Source organism: Oncorhynchus gorbuscha, linkage group LG02, assembly GCF_021184085.1.
Source record: "Oncorhynchus gorbuscha isolate QuinsamMale2020 ecotype Even-year linkage group LG02, OgorEven_v1.0, whole genome shotgun sequence".
Classification (NCBI taxonomy): Eukaryota; Metazoa; Chordata; class Actinopteri; order Salmoniformes; family Salmonidae; genus Oncorhynchus; species Oncorhynchus gorbuscha.
The window spans coordinates 85,432,384-85,455,167 of NC_060174.1; the positions used below are offsets into that span (position 1 = coordinate 85,432,384).

Consider the following 22,784-nt stretch of genomic DNA (forward strand, 5'->3'; position numbering starts at 1 on the left):
GGACTGAGTTTGAGAGGGAACTTACGGAAGATTTTCACGTTGACAGTGCCCTGAGACTCCTTGTCTGCATTTTTGGCCACACACTTGTAGACACCGGCATTGTCCACATCAGCATTGTAGATAGTGAGGGTGGACGAGGACTCGTCGTTGCGGTTCACAATGATGTCCTGTCTGTTCGGTAAGAGCTTCTCGCCGTTCGGGGCATACCAATCAATGTCCTTTGCGTCTCCAACAACTGAGGAGGCAGGGTGGATGTGTGAGCAGAGTGCAAATGCACTGTTTATGTGTCTTCAGCAGTTAGTATGAATGATAACCAAACAGATAACTATGTGCTGCCTTGAGAGGTGATGCTGCATCTGAGGTATGCATTCTAGCTTTTTTGGCCTAGGGTTTCTCTGCTTTATGAAGGCCATCTTCATACCAATATGCACAAAAAGAGAACTATTTTACATATTTGCTCAGATGATATACTACCTGAAAAAAGACTGAAATTAAAACGCTGCCATTGATATTTTGAAAGAAGGGCAAAAAGAGTCACATTTTCTGAAATCTTTCACTCCCTCATTCATAATGGAACAATGAAGTGCTGAAGCAAACAGTATTTTGCTGACATCTTACTGCAAAAAAGTACACAGCTATCTACATTTCTTTTCATCTAAAGGAAACATTGCTGAAGTGAAATGTTCTCATCTTTGCTATGACATATTGAGCCTCTATTTTCTCTTTGCTATTCAACAACAGGATGCTGGCCTGCAGGAGTCTGCCAGTAGTGGGGGGTAACTGACCACAGTTGCAGGTCAGCGTCCTGGGAAACCCATGCTACTGCAGCCATGAGAACTGCTGTAGCACCTTCACTTTATGTAGAGTTATTTCCTATATCAAGCTGTCAAAATACTGTAGCTATTTGGGAGTTTGCAGTTATGGAGGAGATTGTATCTGTACCACACCTACCTTCACAGAGGAAGAATTTGGACTCCCCCACGCTGATCTCTCCTTGCATCGGTGTGATCTCCACTTGCAGGGAGGCTAGAAGAGAAAAACATAGACAGAGCAGGTCTCAGAACAGTTCAAGTCAAACTCTGCACTTTTACATCGTTCCAATACACTTTACACACAGCAGGTCCTATAACAGGCGTGAGCAAGGAGAGGGGAACAGGATGACACAGCGGCAAAAGCACAGTGAGACAAGGTATGGCACACTTTAATGCATCAACAGCTTGACTGAATATCTGCTGCTGATCAACCTAAGATGAGCCGTTACCCACCCTTCACTTTCAATATAATGCTGCATCTATGACGTTAATTGGATTCAGTTAACAAAGAAGTATTTTATTATTTGCAGCCTCATTTTAGTAAAAGCACAGTCACTAAAAAAAAATATGTCGCAGACAGTCAACAAATTAAAACACTTCTCACCCAACATTCCCACATTGTAGCCGTATAGGCCACAGTAGCATGTATTTAGATAACAATGTGTTAATTGTTGGCGCTCTGGCAAGGTCCCAGCATTGCTAATGCAGTAGGCAGCTCCCATTGGCATTAGTGGGATTGTTAGTGAGGTTGGGATGATGGTAGGGGTGTGCGGGCGGGTAACAATGAAATGTGGTGGAACAACACATAGCCATGGCAAGTCCTGTCAAATCCACTTATTGAAAAGTGGACAGGCAGATACTCTGACAAAATATGACAATTAGGACCTGGCACTATCTTAAAGGACCATTAATTATATGCCTTTCAAACTTATTTTAGACTTGTAATTACCCAGGCGTCTGATAAGATTTTATAATGGCACCTGACCGAGCTATCCCTGTGTTCTCAGAATTTTTTCATCTGACACAGAGTGTCCGCTCAGGAAGTGTAATGCCGTAAATCAAAGCATATTAGCTTCCTAAGATGCTGCCGAATACATTTAATATTTCTGCATCAACTAAAGTGGGTGACAGAGATGAGATTTAGAATGTACTGGAGAGAATCAGCTGGTGTTTGTTCTCTTCAGCTCTGCTGGATAAATTATAGAGGAATCAACTTCCAACTTGGTGAGAGACAGGAGAGACGTACTCCAAAGTTCGGGAAAGCATACCTTAAAGATTTACATCTTCTTAACCCAAGGTGTGCCTGGACAATCTTTCTTAAAAATTATCCGATGTGGCCTATTTTAAAACGTTTCTCTTACCAAATCAGGAAATCAGGTCTGGCACTCTCTCTGCCATGATCTGTTCCTCAAGAGCTGAGGTGAAAGTAGGCATGTCCGGTCCAGTACGGCATCCTGGCAAAATAAATAGTGGGAACACACCATACCGTGGACACATCATACCCACCATTAGTGGGGCTATCATTTGTTTTTCAACAGGACAAAGACCAAACACACATCCAGGCTGTGTAAGGGCTATTTGACCTAGAAGGAGAAGGATGGAGCGCTGCATCAGATGACCTGGCCTCCACATCACCCAACCTCAACCCAACTGAGATGATTTGGGATGAGTTGGACCGCAGAGTGAAGGAAAAGCAGCCAACAAGTGCTCAGCATATGTGGGAACTCCTTCAAGACTTTTGGAAAAACATTCCAGGTGAAGCTGGTTGAGAGAATGCCAAGAGTGTGCAAAGCTGTCATCAAGGCAAATGTATACAATTATTTTGATATGTTTAACACTTTTTTGGTTACTACATGATTCCATATGTGTTTTATATAGTTTTGATGTCTTCACAATTATTATATAATGTAGAAAATAGTAAAACATTTGTTCTTAACTGACTTGCCTAGTTAAATAAAGGTAAAAAACATGTCTCTTTTAAATATATTTCAATTTCTTAATGTCTCCTACCCCTACCACCCCTCCCCTAATTGGAGTAAACTAATGGACAACAACACTTAGGCTTCTACTTCCAGCTGACACATACTATATCAATTTAATGGACAAAATGTATTTTACAAAAGGTATCTTTCATTTGTTTACAAATTAACCCCACTCAACCCCTCCCATATACTTTTTATTAATCACAATATTATTTAATACATTTTGGTATTTAATGCAGGGTCAACTGATAAGTTCCTTACTTTTCCTCCATTCCACTTGCCTCTTCCATTTATGTGGTAATTCTTCAATTTGTTGGTTGTAATTCTGGGTAGAGCTGACATTTCAATATATTTTTTGTAGATTTTTTAGTATCAATTAGTATATTTCAGTTTAACCACAATATTGTTTGTATTATTTGTTCTGTCTTTTCTGGTGGATCAAACTGAAATTGCAATGAACTTTCTATGGCTTGTTTTAAAATTAGCGATATATTGGAGATAATTTAATTTTCAAATAACCAAAAGTTAAAGCTTTTTTTCTGAATAAATGGAAAAAGGCCATTCTTGAACACGGGGTGGGACATTCTTACTAATCTGTTAGAGAACCAGTTCGGATTTAAATATAACTTTTGTATAACGAATGCCTTTAGATAGAGGTCTAATGCTTTCATATTTAATCATTTCTTCCCTCTGAATTCACATTCTTTATATAAATAGGCCCGTTTAATTTCGTCTTGCCGTTCCACATAAAATTGAATATTTTTTGCTCATATAATTAAAGGAACTGGTCGCTAGGTGTAGGCAAGACCATCAGCAAATAGATAAACTGGGATATTAATTTTAATAATAATAATAATAATAATAATTATAAATAAATAATAATAATTATAAATAAATAATATTATTTTTAATTTTATTGAATATCCGAAACAACAATACACTTGCAGTGAAGCTGTTCAACAACTACATCATACCAGTCATCCAACAGACTCCCATTCAGAGTGACACACAGAAACATCCAGGGTCAATGTCCTGCTCAAGGGCAGGTTGACAGATGTCCCACCAGGCCAAAAAACGTGAACCCGAATCCTCCAAGATCCCCCCCACAGTCCCCCCAAAAAGCTGTCCCTCCCACAGTCCCCCCCAAGAATAAAAAATAAAAATACAATTAATTCCATTCCCCACCCCCAAGAACCCCCCAATGCACCAACAACCAAGAGAATGAACTAAAGAGAAAAAAGAGAAAGACAGAAAACAGAAAACAACAAGGCAAAAAAATAAAAAATAATTATAATACATTTAAAACAAAGGACATCAAGGACAACTGAAATCATAACAACAATGGCAACTGTAAATGTTTGTGTGCATGTCTGGCAATATTACATGTATGTGTGTGTTCTTGTATGCGTTTATTTGAATGAGAATGTGTGTATATGCATGTGTACAAACACCTGCACGGCATCAGACTCAGGCAAACCGGCATTAGTTGTAAAAACACTGTCCCTCAGTGTCTTTCACACATACTTTTATTATGTTTTATTTTTACTTTTATCTTTGGCCATCATTCTATCTCCCACACATCAACTCCACTCCCACTTGTCTCCAATTCCACATCCCAACCCTCAGCTTCCCTCAGCCCATCCCATCTATCTCTGCTGGCCACCCTCAGCCCATCCCATCTATCTCTGCTGGCCACCCTCAGCCCATCCCATCTATCTCTGCTGGCCACCCTCAGCCCATCCCCATCTACTCTGCTGGCCAGTTGGTCAGCCCATCCCATCTATCTCTGCTGGCCACCCTCAGCCCATCCCATCTATCTCTGCTGGCCACCCTCAGCCCATCCCATCTATCTCTGCTGGCCACCCTCAGCCCATCCCATCTATCTCTGCTGGCCACCCACTTCGGGTTTCTATGCAACACATATCTTTCAACTATGCTGTGTTGTTTAACGTACAATTTCAATCTATCTAATCGAATAGAATCCACAGAATGCGATCTCATAACAGTACTATTTCTAGGGTCAATTTTAGATCAATGCTATGCATTTTCAGCCATTCCTGAACCTGAGACCAGAAACAGGCTACCTGAGAGCAATACCAAAATAAATGGTCTATTGATTCTGTATCCTCACAACAAAATCTACAGAGCTTCGATGATTTTATGCCCCAAATATTCAACATTTTGTTCGTGACAAGAACTCTATATAATAATTTTAGCTGAAAAGCACAAAGTCTTTAATCTTGCATTGTTTTATATATAAACTCATACAACCTGTACCATGGAATCGGTACATCAAAAATCTCTTCCCAACTATTTTGCAATATCTATGGCACAGTTATACACATACTGGTCCTCAAATTAAACTGTTATACTTTCCTATTCATTCTATTTTTATTCCCCCGCCAGTTTTGATCCTTTATATTGGGCTGACAGACCAGTTCCCTACCTCCTACTGCTGCCACCTGCCTCCTCCATTTTTGGGGTATTGCTGTAATCAATCGGTTGTACTCTTGGATTGAGCAGACCTTCCCGTACAATTGTGATAACTCCATGAAGGACATAACTCTACCATTCAAATTTCCAATATCATTTAAGAACAAAATACCCTTTTCAAACATCTTTCCCATAAATACAGGCATCTTAGCAATCAGCACATTTGAGTTCAGCCATATTATTTGTTGTAATATTTGTTATATCTTTTCAGTGGGACGGAATTGTAGCCTGCTCTGCAATGCTTGTCTGAAAAAGAGAGATACTTTGAAAAAAGTCATTTTTGAAATTATAATTTTCAATTAACCCGAAAATGAGACATGGCAATCTGCATAAAGGCAAAAAGGCCATTTTTAAACAATGTAGTCTACTTGAGAAGCATTTAGGGTTCAAGTAAAACGTTTGAATAAGTGAAGCTTTTAGAGAGAGGTTTTGGTGTATTTATATTTAATAATCTTAACCCACCCAATTCATATTCATTATATAGACAGGCACTTTTTATTTTGTCTGGTTTAGCTTCCCAGATGAAGTGAAATACTTTTTGCTCATATGATTTGAAAAACGAATCATTAGGAGTAGGCAGCGCCATAAGCAAATGAGTAAACTGAGAAATGACTAAGGAATTAATCAGGGCAATTTTTCCATAAATAGACAGGTATTTACCTCTCCATGGTTGCAGGGTCTTGTCTATTTATAAGTTTTAAGTTTTCTATTGAAATTCATTGTGGAGAGCTTATTTATACATTTTGTGATATGAATACCAAGTATGTCTACTTCACCATCAGCCCATTTTATATGTAAACTGCAAGGTAATGTAAAAGTTGTATTTTTTCAAAGATCCAACATGTAATATAGTACACTTATCATAATTAGGTTTTAGTCCAGAATGTATAGAAAAGTTATCTAGATCTTCAATGAGACATTGCAGGGATTTAGCTTGCGGACTTAATATAAAACTTGAGTCATCAGCATACATGGACACCTTTGTTTTTAAGCCTTGGATTTCTAATCCTCTAATGTTGTTATTGGATCTGATTTTAATAGCTAGCATTTAGATGGCCATAACGAATAGATATGGTGACAGCGGACACCCTTGTTAACTCCTCTTGACAATTCAAAACTCTCTGAGAAGGTGCCGTTATTTACTATTTTATACCTGGGGTTGCAATACATTATTTTTACCCATTTTATAAGAGAATGACCAAAATTGAAAAAAATCTGGGCATAACTAAAGTTAATCAGGGTGATTTTTCTACAAATAGACAGGTACTTTCCTTTCCATGGTAGTAAAATATTATATATTTTTGCTAACTTTCTATAAAAATGTATTATAGCAAGATCATTTCTTTCTTGTATATTATGTAGCATTCAGGTAGCGTTCTACTGGCAACTGCCAAACCCGTGATTCATCACTCCAGAAAACGCGTTTCCACTGCTTCAGAGTCCAATGGCGGTGAGCTTCACACCAGTCCAGCTGATGCTTGGCATTGCGCATGGTGATCTTAGGCTTGTGTGCGGCTGCTCGGCAATGGAAACCCATTCATGAAGCTCCCGACGAACAGTTCTTGTGCAGTTTGGAACTTGATAGTGAGTGTTGCAACCGGAGACAGACCATTTTTACGCGCTGCACGCTTCAGCACTTGGCAGTCCCATTCTGTGATCTTCTGTGACCTAACCGTTGTTGCTCCTCAATGTTTCCACTTCACAATAACAGCACTTACATTTGATCAAGGCAGCTCTAGCAGGGCATGAAATTTGATGAAATGACTTGTTGGAAAGGCGGCATTCTATGACGGTGCCACGTTGAGTCACTCCGCTCTTCCGTAAGGCCATTCTACTGCCAATATTTGTTTATGGAGATTGCATTGCTGTGTGCTCGATTTTATACACCTGTCAGCAACGGGTGTGGCTGTAATAGTTGAATCCACTAATTTGAAGGGGTGTCCACAAACTTTTGTGTATATAGTGTAAGTATACCAGTCCTTGTCTGACGAGGAGGTGTAGCAAGGATCGGACCAAAATGCAGCGTGGTAATTTTCATACATGTTTAATAACGAATAAACACGAACAATACAAAAACAGTAACATGAAAACCGAAACAGCCTATACTAGTGCAAACTAAATCAAATCAAATCAAATTGTATTTGTCACATACACATGGTTAGCTCAGTTGGTAGAGCATGGCGCTTGTAACGCCAGGGTAGTGGGTTCGATTCCCGGGACCACCCATACGTAGAATGTATGCACACATGACTGTAAGTCGCTTTGGATAAAAGCGTCTGCTAAATGGCATATTATTATTATTATTATTAGCAGATGTTAATGCGAGTGTAGCGAAATGCTTGTGCTTCTAGTTCCGACAATGCAGTGATAACCAACAAGTAATCTAACTAACAATTCCAAAACTACTGTCTTATACACAGTGTAAGGGGATAAGGAATATGTACATAAGGATATATGAATGAGTGATGGTACAGAGCAGCATACAGTAGATGGTATCGTGTACAGTATATACATATGAGATGAGTGTGTAGACAAAGTAAACAAAGTGGCATAGTTAAAGTGGCTAGTGATACATGTATTACATAAGGATGCAGTCGATGATGTAGAGTACAGTATATACATATGCATATGAGATGAATAATGTAGGGTAAGTAACATTATATAAGGTAGCATTGTTTAAAGTGGCTAGTGATATATTTACATAATTTCCCATCAATTCCCATTATTAAAGTGGCTGGAGTTGGGTCAGTGTCAATGACAGTGTGTTGGCAGCAGCCACTCAATGTTAGTGGTGGCTGTTTAACAGTCTGATGGCCTTGAGATAGAAGCTGTTTTTCAGTCTCTCGGTCCCAGCTTTGATGCACCTGTACTGACCTCGCCTTCTGGAAGATAGCGGGGTGAACAGGCAGTGGTTCGGGTGGTTTATGTCCTTGATGATCTTTATGGCCTTCCTGTAACATCCTTGTGGTGTAGGTGTCCTGGAGGGCAGGTAGTTTGCCCCCGGTGATGCATTGTGCAGTCCTCACTACCCTCTGGAGAGCCGTACGGTTGAGGGCGGAGCAGTTGCCGTACCAGGCGGTGATACAGCCCGCCAGGATGCTCTCGATTGTGCATCTGTAGAAGTTTGTAAGTGCTTTTGGTGACAAGCCAAATTTCTTCAGCCTCCTGAGGTTGAATAGGCGCTGCTGCGCCTTCTTCACGACGCTGTCAGTGTGAGTGGACCAATTCAGTTTGTCTGTGATGTGTATGCCGAGGAACTTAAAACGTGCTACCCTCTCCACTACTGTTCCATCGATGTGGATAGGGGGGTGTTCCCTCTGCTGTTTCCTGAAGTCCACAATCATCTCCTTAGTTTTGTTGACGTTGAGTGTGAGGTTACTTTCGCAAGGCACTGTACCTACTAAAACCTCGCAAGGCACTGAACCTACTAAAACCCCAAGACAAAACACACCACATAAAAAACCCATGTCACACCCTGGCCTGACCAAAATAATAAAGAAAAAAAACACAAAAGACTCGCGGCCGCACACCTAAACCCATAGGGGAGGGTCCGGGTGGGCGTCTGTCCACGGTGGCGGCTCCGGCGCGGGACGTGGACCCCACTCCAACAAAGTCTTAGTCCATTTGCATTGCGTCCTTAGATAGGCGACCCTCGCCGCCGACCTTGGCCTAGTGACCCTCACCAAGGACCCCACTGGACTGAGGGGTAGCTCGGGACTGAGGGGTAGCTCGGGACTGAGGGGTAGCTCGGGACTGAGGGGTAGCTCGGGACTGAGAGGAAGCTGGGGACTGAGAGGAAGCTGGGGACTGAGAGGAAGCTCAGTACTGAGAGGAAGCTCAGGCAGGTAGTAGGCTCTGGCAGATCCTGGCTGGCTGGTGGTTCTGGCAGATCCTGGCTGACTGGCGGATCCTGGCTGAATGGCGGATCCTGGCTGAGTGGCGGATCCTGGCTGAATGGCGGATCCTGGCTGAATGGCAGATCCTGGCTGACTGGCGGATCTGGAAGATCCTGGCTGACTGGCAGATCTGGAAGATCCTGGCTGACTGGCAGATCTGGAAGATCCTGGCTGACTGGCGGATCCTGGCTGACTGGCGGATCTGGAAGATCCTGGCTGACTGGCGGTTCCTGGCTGATTGGCGGCTCCATGCAGACTGGCAGCTCTGGTTGCTCCATGCAGACTGGCAGCTCTGGCAGCGCTGAACAGGCAGGAGACTCCAGCAGCGCTGTAGAGGAGGAAGGCTCTGGCAGAGCTAAACAGGCGGGAGACTCCGGCAGTGCTGGAGAGGAGGAAGGCTCTGGCAGCGCCAAACCGGCGGGAGACTCCGGCAGCGCTGGAGTGGAGGAAGGCTCTGGCAGCGCTAAACAGGCGGGAGACTCCGGTAGCGCTGGAGAGGAGAAAGGCTCTGGCAGCGCTGGACAGGCGAAGTGCACTGACCACGGCCTGGTGCGTGGTGCTGGCACTGGTTGTACTGGGCCGACAACACGCACAGGAAGCCTGGTGCGGGGAGCTGCCACCGGAGGGCTGATGCGTGGAGGTGGTACTGAATAGACCGTATCGCGCAGGTGCACTGGAGCTCTTGAGCACCGAGCCTGCCGAACCTTACCTGGCTTGATGCCCACTCTAGCCCGGCCGATACGAGGAGCTGGTATGTACCGCACCGGGCTATGATTCGTATGACGTTGCCAGCAGTAAGATTTGAGTTTGATTTCCAAAACGACAACGGCTGTAGCTTTCAAATAATAAGTCATTTTCTATTTTCTGACCCCCAAAAATTAGGGTGGGTCCAAAACAATCACTCAGAGTTTAACAGGTTATACCAACTGCCGACATGTACGAGCTAATGCTAAAGCTAGCAACAAAAGGTCGACTGGTAGGGACCACACACCGGTGGTCGTCAGTGCTGTGCTTTTTAAACACTCCCTCACAGTATGGAAGACTTTCCCAGCTAACATATCAGGGAAGAACATAAATTAAAGGAGATCCAGAGATCCAAAATACAGAAACATTCAAGTGATTCCATACATTGAAACTAGTTCAGTTGAGTTGGCTCTCTCCCCCTCTCTCTCCATGGAGTGCTGTACTGAAACAGCTGCAAAAACAGATGACATGACTTGTGACGTTGCTGGATGCAGGCAATTATGTAAAAACATTCCTTACCGCAGGATACTTTAACTGGTGACAATCCAGGTGAACAAAGAAAAAGGAGCACACTGTCGCTGCATGAATCTAATAATTATTGACAGGACAAGTAAAAACTAGACTCGCATTTCAGCATAAATCGCCTTGATCAGACCCGAAACGATCCATGCTACTTTTTCTTTAAGTAACCTGTTTTTTGGGGGATTTTCAAGTCCCTCGGCAGAGCAGCCGATTTCCCCTTTTTTGTTCAAGCTGTGCTAAAGCGAGATTGGGTATACCTTCTTTCCAATACAATAATGTAATTTGGGTGAACTATACCTTTAACAATGGGGGGGTCTTTAAAAAAGTATCACCAAATAGCAGGAACAGCACCATCTAGTGGTCAGAACCTGGTAATATCAGGATGTAGAATGGGACAACTTCAATGGCAAATTTCTCTGAAAAGGGTGAAAAAACATCACCAAATTCACTGAGAATACATTACATAGGATGAAGAAAAAATACTCATAGCCGCAGCTCCATACTAGTCGTCAAACAGAGAACTGATACTATATACTCGTTGTTGGGATGGGGTTGGTGTTGGGGGAAACATGTCTAATTTATTGTTAGAAAAAAACGTTTGGTCAAAATTGAATGTTTGGTACTATATTTATTGACAATTATATGAATCCTATAAATGTAATAATTTCTCAGAGATCAAATTATATTTCAACAAAATAAGTTCTCTTTTAAAACTGCAACCTGACCAAGATAAAGAAAAGCAGTGAGACAAACAACAACACAGAGTTACACATGGAATAAACAAACATACAGTCAATAACACAATAGAAAAGTCTATATACAGTGTGTGAAAATGAAGTAAGATAAGGGAGGTAAAGCAATAAATAGGCCGTAGTGGCGAAGTAATGACAATTTAGCAATTAAACACTGGAGTGATAGATGTGCAGAAGATGATTGTGCAAGTAGAGATACTGGGATGCAAAGGGGCAAAAAAAAAAACAATACGGGGATGAGGCAGTTAGATGGGCTGTTCACAGGTGGGTTATGTACAGGTGCAATGATCTGTAAGCTGCTCTGACAGCTGATGCTTAAAGTTAGTGAGGGAGATATAATGTTACAGGAATGCTAATCTTATATGTTTCTAACAACAGAAATGATTTCAGAACAATCTGAGATGGTGGATATCGAAATCCTCTTTCTTGTGCTTTTGGGGTGGAACGACCCTCTTAGATATTTATATAAGCTTCATAGGTTTCATACGGTTTTTGGCTTCGATTTCAGTTCCAGACATCGAGACGATGATGCTGACAAAAAGAATATTGCTTCAAAAGACTTACTGAAATCCAAACTATATCTCCCTGCAGATAAATTGAGAAATTCATAAAAATCAATATTTTCCATAAACATCATCTGTGCTTTGTTAGATGGAAACACATCCTCAGAGGCAGTGAAAACAGAGCTGCCTAAAGCATGTTCACACTGCTTTCTATGAGGTATCATACAGGGACAACAATAACAGCTCTTAAAACCGCACCACAAACACGAACTCTGAGGACAAAGACAACCGGTGAAAAACAAACCAAATGTATTTCAGGTCAATAGGGTACATTTTTTATTTTTCAGTGTTTCAAACTCTTTAAAAGGAGGCTGAAGCTTGAAACTCCAGAGTGAATACAGTAACACGGTACAGTGTTTTAACCTTGTACACTTCCAACTGTCGACACAGCAAAAAGTGAGATGATGTGTCGTTTGCTGAGAGCATATAGGAAACAAATAAGCACACTAAACATACTGGGGCGGGAGATCGATAACCTTAATTACAATACAAATCCCAAACACTTCAGCCCTTGGGGCGGCAGCGTAGCCTAATGGTTAGAGCGTTGGACTAGTAACCGGAAGGTTGCGAGATCAAACCCCCGAGCTGACAAGGTACAAATCTGTCGTTCTGCCCCTGAACAGGCAGTTAACCCACTGTTCCCAGGCCGTCATTGAAAATAAGAATGTGTTCTTAACTGACTTGCCTGGTTAAATAAAGGTAAAATAAATAAATAAAATAAATTACTGCCACTGCCTGCTTGAATGTTCCAGCACATGGGGTCTCCATTGTGTAGAAATGTAGAATGTCAGAATAGAAACCCCTTCCACTGGAACTAACAGGCCTAGCCCAATACACAAATTTATTTAACTTAAGCTGGAAAACAATCAGAGAAATCTTATTTATAATGACTGTGTCTCCATTGTTAAAATGTAGTCAGAATAGAAACCCATAGGTTCCATTTAAAGTCTAATTTATTTATTTAATTTAACCTTTATTTAACTAAACAAGTTGGCCAATTGTGTGCCGCCCTATGGGACTCCCGATCATGGCCCGGTCATGTTTGTCATTTATTGTCATGTCTTGTCCCTGTGCTCCCCATGCTAGAGCAAAGTCCCTGCACATCAAGCAATACTGCCCGTAATTTAATGGAGAGATAAGTGTAGCACTTTATTCTGGATATGCATTTCTGAATGATGAGGTCCTAGGAAAAAACTCCTAATAGAACATGCACACAGGCATGTGGTGTGCAAGTTGGAAACAGCTTATTACTGGAGCAGATATGGTAGTTCATTGGACAGTTTTAAATGTCGAGGAAGCCAACTGAACATACACTACAGGACCAAAAGTATGTGGACACCTGCTCATCGAGCATTTCATTCCAAAATCATGAGCTGGCCACCAGGCATTAATATGGAGTCGATACCCCCTTTGAATCTATAAAAGCCTCCACTCTTCTGGGAAGTCTTTCCACTATATGTTGGAACATTGCTGCGTGGAATTGCTTCCATTGAGCCACAAGAGCATAAGTGAGGTCGGGCACTGATGTTGGGAGACTAGGCCTTGCTCGCAGTTGACGTTCCAATTCATCCCAAATGTGTTCTCTGGGGTTGAGGTCAGGGCTATGTGCAGGCCAGTCAAGTTCTTCCACACTGATCTCGATGAACCATGTCTGTATGGACATGGAGGCGCTGTCATCCTTAAACAAGAAAGGACCTTCTCGAAACTGTTGCCACAAAGTTGAAAGCACAGAATCGTCTAGAATGTCATTGTATGATGTAGCATTAAGATACCCCTTCACTGGAACTAACAGGCCTAGCCAGAATAATTAAAAACAGCCCCAGACCATTATTCCTCCACCAAACTTCAGAGGCAGTGAAAAGCAGACATTATTGTGCTTGTGTTCCTAGCTCCAACAGTGATATCTAACAACAATCTTCTTCACAACAATACACACAAATATATATCCGCCCTCCACATTTTCATGTGACACATTAAACAAGAATGGATAACTCAAATGTCAATTTGAAATGATTAAACTTCAATCAGAGAAATGTTCAACTGCTAATAGCTTATAATCAAACAGGGCTGTGTCTCCATTGTTAGAAATGTAGTCAGAATAGAAACTTGGCCATAGGCTATGTTCCATTTAAAGTCTAATTTATTTATTTAATTTAACCTTTATTTAACTAAGCAAGTCAGTTAAGAACAAATTCTTATTTACAATGACGGCCTAACCCGGCCAAACCCCCCCCCCCTAACCCGGACGACGCTGGGCCAATTGTGTGCCGCCCTATGGGACTCCCGATCATGGCCCGGTTGTGATACAGCCCGGGATTGTACCCAGGTCTGTAGTGACACCTCTAGCACTGCAATGCAGTGCCTTAGACCGCTGCGCTACTAGGTATAAAGATGCAACTTCTCTATGGCGCTCCGCATGTTACACTAGAGAATGTTACAAGCATAAAGCATCTGCACACTAGCCATTCCTGGAGATATATATTACATTTTTTCATTCCATATACATTGGATAACAACCTTTCTACCTAGCTGAATGAGAACATTAATCTTGGATAGCAAATGAACACAGGCCATACATTGAACCTGTAAATTCACATGAGCCCAAGTGTGCTTTTGCCCATAAATCACTTAGTATATTTTCACTGGAGACAGCCATATCGATTCATCATAAAAGATCATCAAGGTTTTCATGTGAATCAACTCTGACCTAAAGCAAACTCAAGATCTTCACATATCACTATTCAATTTGACTTCACCATTGTTTCTACCTGCCATTCACTTATGGAACATTTGATGCAAGACAAAATAATCAAGTCAGCACAGAAAATGAGCATGAGAGCAAGAGATTAACAACAATATTCACAGTTGGAATACATGGTTGAAACTGACATTGAATTACTGTTAATGAATGGGGTGGATTTGTTTCATTATGTATGATGCAATTTGGCCTCAAGGGTAGCCTAGTGGTTAGAGCGTTGGCCCAGTAACTGAAAGGTTGCCAGCCCTTTTGGGTTGTGCCGTGGCAGAGAGATCTTTGTGGGCTATACTCAGCCTTTTCTAAGGATGGTAAGTTGGTGGTTGAAGATAAGATATAGTGGTGTGGGGGCTGTGCTTTGGCAAAGTGGGTGGGGTTATATCCTTCCTGTCTGGCCCTGTCCGGGGGTATCATCGGATGGGGCCACACTGTCTCCTGACCCCTCCTGTCTCAGCCTCCAGTATTTATGCTGCAGTAGTTTATGTATCGGGGGGCTAGTGTCAGTTTGTTATATCTGGAGTACTTCTCCTGTCTTATCCGGTGTCCTGTGTGAATTTAAGTATGCTCTCTCTAATTCTCTCTTTCTTTCTCTCTCTCGGAGGAGCTGAGCCCGAGGACCATGCCTCAGGACTACCTGGCATGATGACTCCTTGCTGTCCCCAGTCCACCTGGCCATGCTGCTGCTCCAGTTTCAACTGTTGTGAATCCAGCCAACATGTCAGATTTCAAAAAGGCGAAAGCAAACGATGCTATTACCTCCGTAAACAAAAGAGAGAAAATATATTTCAACACTGCAGGCACGACACAAAACGGAGAAACAAAAATATAAATAATGCCTTACCTTTGACGAGCTTCTTTTGTTGGCACTCCAATATGTCCCATAAACATCACAAATGGCCCTTTTGTTCTATTCATTCCGTTCATATATAACCAAAATGTCCATTTATTTGGCGCGTTTGATCCAGAAAAACACTGGTTCCAACTTGCGCAACGTGACTACAAAATATCTCAAAATTTACCTGTAAACTTTGCCAAAACATTTCAAACTAGTTTTGTAATACAACCTTAGGTAAGTAAATAATCAATAAAGTTGAAGACGGGATGATCTGTGTTCAATACAGGAAGAAAACACACTGACGCTAGCTTTCTGGTCATGCGCCTCTATCAAACAGTACACATGAAGCGACCCTCGTTTTGAACAGGGCTACTTCTTCATTACGCAAAGGAAAAACCTCAACCAATTTCTAGAGACTGTTGACATCTAGTGGAAGCGGTATGAACTGCAAGCAAGTCCCTTAGAAATCTGGATTCCCAATGAAACCCATTGAAAAGAGAGTGACCTCAAAAGAAAGAAAATCTGAATGGTTCGTCCTCGGGGGTTTCACCTGCTACATAAGTTCTGTTATACTCACAGACATGATTCAAACAGTTTCAGAAAATTCAGAGTGCTCTACTAATAATATGCATATCTTATCTTCTGGGGATGAGTAGCAGGCAGTTGAATTTGTGAATGCTATTCATCCAAAATTTCAAATCATGCCCCCTATCCTAGAGAAGATAAGGAGAAGTCTATCTTTAATTCCGTGAATAACACTTGTATCTTTTATCAATGTTTATTATGAGTATTTCTGCAAAATCACCGGATGTTTTGGAATCAAAACATTACTGCACGTAAGGCGCCAATGTAAACTGAGATTTTTGGATATAAATATGCACATTATCGAAGAAAACATACATGTATTGAGTAACATGATGTCCCAAGAGTGTCTTCTGATGAAGAACATCAAAGGTTAGAGATGAATTTTATCGATATTTCTGCTTTTTGTGACTCCTATCTTTGGCTGGAAAAATGGCTGTGTGTTTTTTTGACTTGGCTATGCTATGACCTAACATAATCATATGTTGTGCTTTCGCTGTAAAGCATTTTTTAAATCGGACATGATGGGTAGAGTAGATGTTTATCGTTCATTTGCTGCATTGGACTTGTTAAGTTACATATTTAAAAAATATATTTTTGAATTTTGCGCGCTGCCTTTTCAGCGGAATGTTGTCGAGGGGTTCCGCTAGCGGAACGCCTGCGCTAGAAAGGTTAATCTCTGCTAGACAGGTGGCACTGGTGTGTAAGCTAGAAACGTACAAACCAGAGACTTTAAATCTACCCTTAATACTTCAAAATCTATGCCCTTATTTAGGATTCTATGTGATTTAAGCCGCCCTGTGTCAGGTAAGTTCTTGTCAATGGGATGTCTGCTCACAGAAAGGCATAAGAACTTTGAAGGCCCAAGCTAAAAAATATTCCACCAGAAACAAACGTTTCTGACAGAGAATGTACTTTTGCACTGCTTTCAGGTGGGAACGTGGTGCTTTAGGATGCCATGCCAATCAGGCTACGGTGCACTTATCAAAGAGCATGGCCAAGATCCTACGAAGACGCAGTCATTTCCAATCACAAGATTAAGGCCCCACAGACAAATACAAACTGCCGCACATACACACGTGCACACACACTCATAGACAAACTAAGGAGAGGCAGAGGATAGGCTCTAAGCCTGGGAGCATGCCTCTTTATGTCACTCCCTTGGTTTTCAGGTGCTCAGAGAGAGATTCTAATGTATGCTAAACCCCATGCAATTCCAAATTGTACATTTAGGTTCTCCACCTGGATGCTAAATGGACTGCTAAATTGACAGCATCTCTACTTATCTGAATTGGTAATCTCCATTAATTATAGGTAAACACTACTCACTGTCCATATTAGTTACTCAGTATGCCTTTATACAGCAAATAGCAGATCCAACACCTGCTGCCAGGCGACCACTGCCAAGTTTGTCTACTTTGTACACAATATTTCTTCTCATTCAAGTGCCTTGCAACATTTTATTAACGCACACATTTTCCTCAGTAATTTATTTGGCTGGAAGTAATGAAAAAGACCTTCAGCAGAGAATAGCACTCCCCATTCAAATTCAACTCATTAAAAAAGCATGCTCTTAAGTGATATTAGTGAAACATGTTTTCAATCGCATGTAATCCTATTTGTTTAGAAGAAGTTGTGGGGGAGAGAACACTGAGAATGGGCAATCTTTTTTCTTTTATAAACAACGGTTGTCAGGTGCCAGGGGTGAGGGCCACGTGGGGTGAAGGGGGGAAAGAGCTGCCCTCAGTAACGGGCCTCCCTGGCAGGGCTCAACCCAATCACATAATTGTCCGACTGTTCTACTTCCACTGTTCCTCTCCAACCAGGTGCGTGGGATGCGCCAACCATGCAGCAGCAACATGCAGTGTCCTTTAACTATGCCACTTTGTTTACTTTGTCTACACACTCATCTCATATGTATATACTGTACTCGATACCATCTACTGTATGCTGCTCTGTACCATCACTCATTCATATATCCTTATGTACATGTTCCTTATCCCCTTACACTGTGTATAAGGCAGTAGTTTTGGAATTGTTAGTTAGATTACTTGTTGGTTATCACTGCATTGTCGGAACTAGAAGCACAAGCATTTCGCTACACTCGCATTTAACATCTGCTAACCATGTGTATGTGACAAATACATTTGATTTGATTTGGGCAAGACATGGAAGGGAGAAAAAAGAGCCAGCATTGATAATGGGGCTGGTAATGGTCTTACCCCGTTGACATTGTCTCACACAGCTTCAAACTGGCATAAAAGGATGTTGCCAGCAAAAATATTGTAATCAGAATATAGATACTATTGAAAAACAAGATTATTACTTTTTGGATTACTGTTAAATTTAGAAATTATGTTTGCAAAAAAAACAACAACATTATAACACCTTTTTGTTTTCTCAATGACATTTGATTACTGTTGAATTTAGAAATTATGTTTGCGAGAAAAAAAACCATTATGAAACCTTTGTTTTCTCAATGACATTCAATTCAGCATAGAAAAAAGGTGCAAGTTTAAGTTTTTTCCTCCTGAGCTAGTCTGATCACAAGTCAGAGTCCACTATGATGACACACCTGACATATCTTCTAATGCCTCTTAAAACTTCTTTGGGCTGCAATCCCGTTACCGGGATGATATGACGACAGCCACTGAAAGTGCAGGGCGCCAAATTGAAAACAACAGAAGTCTTATAATTAAAATTCCTCAAACATACATGTATCTTATACAGTTTTGAAGATATTATTGTTCTTAATCCCACCACAGTGTCCGATTCCAAATGGGATTTACGGCGAAAGCACCACAAACAATTATGTTAGGTCAGTACCTAGTCACAATAAAACACAGTCATTTTTCCAGCCAAAGAAAGAAGTCACAAAAACCACAAATAGAGATAAAATGAATCACTATCCTTTGATGATCTTCATCAGATGACACTCATAGGACTTCATGTTACATGATTGATTGATAAAGTGGCTGACTTACAGACACCTGATTCATTCTGCTGTCATTCAGTCCCACAACACAGTGGAAGCCTCATTCAAATTTCTATAGACGGTTGACATCTAGTGGAAGCCCTAGGAAGTGCAACATCATTAATATCTCAAGCGGATTTCAATGGGAACTGTGTTGAGTACATACCAGCCTCAGATTTCTCACTTCCTGTTTTGATTTTTCCTCAGGTTTTTGCCTGCCATATGAGTTCTGTTATACTCACAGACTTCATTCAAACAGTTTTAGAAACGTCAGAGTGTTTTCTATCCAATACTAATAATAATATGCATATATTAGCAACTGAGACTGAGGAGCAGGCCATTTACTTTGGGCACCTTATTCATCCAAGCTACTCAATACTGCTTCCCAGCCATAAGAAGTTAAAATCGTTTATAAAAAGTTAAAAAGTAATCCAAAAGTAACTGAAAGTAATCAATTTACGGTACTGAGTTTGGGTAATCCAAAAGGTATGTTACCGATTACAATTCTGCACAGGTAACAAGTAACTGTAACGGACTGCACTAAGAACGTAACCTAACGAACCCTGCAATTACACCTCTCTTGATGACAATTACATTCTATGGCCCTCTTATTATCATCCTGCGAGCGCCCACAATGCACTACTGTCTGGCGTTTTAGGGTTTTCCCTCTTTCCATTTTACAGGAAGAAGTCGTCACAATGGAGGGACTGCCACAATGCTCTGTCTTCGGTGCAATTATTTGTGTGCTCATAACTTTGTGAGTGTTATACTTGGCCCATCCAGACTACTTTCAGTCCCCATCAGGCCTGACTAATTGCATCAAGGGCAAGAGATGGTGGAGGGATAAAGCGCACCAATGGCAATTGTAATCCCCTGTCAACGAGGTTTGCACAATTACAGCATAAGAAATGGAGGGGGATCAATGCAGGCGAGGTGGAGCGATGGCCATCGCGCAATAATGCACCTTAATGAATATGCCAATAAAGACAATTGAAAAATTTGCCTTTTCAAACTAAACTAATTGTTATGGATGTTAGTTGGTTTTCTCTGCAATTTTCTTCAAATGAAAGGTCAATGAAAATCATCTTTTCAAAAGATAATATCAAAACTTTGTTGCACAAAACCCGCACACGTAAACAACGGCCATGAATAAATCGAGGAGATGATTTAATGAATCTGTAACGAGTCTAAATAGATAACACTTTACTGCAGAATACAATATAATCAATGTCACTGAACATAATTTACTAAAAACAACAATGCTTGAATATAGAGCCTCCTTAGCATTCCCACCAATGCCTTTGAGGGCTTATATATCCACTTGTGATCAGAGGCAAGATACACACAAATGGAGCATAAATCAGAGACTGATCTGAGGGATTGTTTCTGACCTTATCCAAGCATTAGTGCTCTATGGGTGGATGTCATACATGTGTCAGCCAGCCACTAGGGCAGAGAGGAGAGGAGGGCTAATGGAGAGGGAGCAGAGAGCCAGGGACCCTTGGGGTTCCCCAAAACTGACAAGTCACTGTGGACGCATCAGTACCCCAGAGAGCCAAAAGCTCTTCTCATTTAATGGAGATAGGCTTTCCCCCACATTGGAGGAGCACGGAGATAAAGGGGATGGCAACGGGGTGTGGTGGGAGTGGCCAGAGGCACCGCGTTCTGATCTGGGCTGTTAAGAGAGAGATGGGGGAGCCAAGGGAAGAGAGTGTGAGAGAGAGAAAAAGAAAGAGAGAGAGAGAGAGAGAAAGAAGAAAGACAGAGACTGATTCATGATAACATTTGAGTCAATTTGACTCAACATCAGGCTTTGACGCCATTTCGGATGAGTTGAGCGGCCCAGCGTTGACCAAAAGACAAACAATCATAGGTAAAAAGGGAATCCAAGGCTACAGGAGAAAGGAAAGGACAGCTAAAATTGTGCAGCACTCAAATTACTAATCTATAGTGAATGCACTTAAAGCTCTTGGGTGGCAATACAACCATAAAATGGTTTGCAAATGAATATTGCAAAAGCTATTGGAGCCAACGATTGCGTCCACTCCAGTCATTGAACCACGCAGCATGCCATGTCCAGGGTCAATGTCCTTGTTTCATTAACATCCGTAATAGCCATTACGCCGGATTTAGGAAACAGCAATTATAAAATGCAATTGTTCTTCCCCCTCTCCCCTTCTTTCTACTGCACAGCATTGTCATGCATCATTACCACTCATGTGATGGCAATACAGTCCTTCAAAGCATCAGAAAACATTCTAGGTGACCAAAGCTACAGGGATCCCAAACATATGCTTCCTCTCGTCCTAATTGAGACACACCATTGGCTCTTTTAAGGCTCTGTTATTTTCTCTCTCGCACACAATTAAAAAAAAAAGTTATCTTCCCCAAATTACTGCTCGGCTCAGTAATCCTAGCATTAATGATACTGATGCCTGCAGTTTGCCCTCTCAGTTCAATGGAAGAAGCATGGCTTCCTTTCACTGACACAAGGCTAGGGATCCTGCAGGACTCTAATTGCACAGAGTTGGGGAGATTTAGGTGACAGAACTCTGACACTGGCGCTACTTAGCAATGTCAAGCTCTGTCTCTGTGAGTTATAGTTCTATCAATAACACAGCACCTGAAATGTTTTCCCCACAGCAGTTTAAATAATTAACAACCTAAACAAATGAACTGTTGTCTTTTCTAATAGCAAAACAGCCATGGCTATAAACCCAGGGTTCAGCTTAGCTCTTAGAAGTTCCTGCTAGCCTGCTAGTGTAATGTAGCCAAGGCAAGGGGAGCTTTTCCTCCTTCCTGATAACTCGAGATATAGATCATGACAGTGTGAGAATAGCTTATTAAACAGTAGCAGGGAGCTTGTTTGTGTGGATAATGATGAAAAGGGGGAGTAGCTGTGGAACCAGATTAATAGGTGGGGCCCCCAGGAACGGGGGCTGAAGTCAGGTTTCCCATGGCAGGGGCCTCCACTGAGCCATAATTAGGCTTAATTGACTCGCTATTCGAAAGTCATCGAGACTGGTGGCTTGAGTGCGGTGTCAGCGAAAGAGCAGAAAAAGGTTAAACCAACGCAGGTTTCCCTTGGGGGTGGCTTAAAATAACATGCTTTTCCCTTTTTTCTATTCGGGTCCCCTCAGCCATTTTGAAACCTGTGCTATACTTGGCATTCCACATATGAAGCGATTTGGTAATTAGTCTGACATTTTATTTGAAGGGCAGAGAGGAAAATCTTCACAAGACAACAGAGTAGCACCGGATTGGAAACCAATTTGTTTATTGTTTTTCTGCAGCACACAGACGGCTCTCCTCCTCCCCCTCTTCAAAATCATACATTTGCTCATTGAAGTGTTAATCTCAAATCGGTAAACAATAGACAGAAGATAGAGACTGTCTTATCTTCTCTGCGTCATTCAATAAAACAACATGGGGCAGAACGACTTGGGTTAGAGAGCTGCGAAATGCCTAGAGGTATCAACCAAAGATCTGAAGCTTTTCGTTTCAGTCTCCTCCATCTCCACTAAACAAAGTTAATTGTAAGGATTGTTTTTCTATTAATAATGTAAAATGAACAGCTGTACAGAAAAACTAATGTGAATGTCACGCCTTGGTCATTGTATTTTGTGTTTTTGTTATATGTTTGGGTAGGCCAGGGTGTGACATGGGTTTATATGTTGTGTTTTGTATTGGGGTTTGTATTATTTGGGATCGCGGCTGATTAGTGGTGTGGTATAGGCTTGGCTGCCTGAGGCGATTCTCAATTAGAGTCAGGTGCTATTCGTTGTCTCTGATTGGGAACCGTATTTAGGCAGCCTGAGTTTCGCTTTGTATTTCGTGGGTGTTTGTTCCTGTCTTTGTGTAGTATTCACCAGAT

The 22,784-nt window shown here is 41.5% G+C and overlaps 1 protein-coding gene across 22 annotated transcripts in view; it reads right to left on the reverse strand.

Annotated features, from left to right (window-relative positions):
• LOC124011985 (neural cell adhesion molecule 1-like) overlaps positions 1-22,784 on the reverse strand; it is a 332,951-nt gene that overhangs the window by 74,459 nt on the left and 235,708 nt on the right. For all 22 annotated transcript variants that reach the window (XM_046325346.1, XM_046325330.1, XM_046325312.1 and 19 more), the window contains exons 2-3: positions 952-1,026; positions 26-235 (exon numbers count right to left, since the gene is read on the reverse strand). In XM_046325346.1, coding sequence (XP_046181302.1) covers positions 26-235; positions 952-1,026 — 285 coding nt within the window. The remainder of the gene's footprint in view (positions 1-25; positions 236-951; positions 1,027-22,784) is intronic.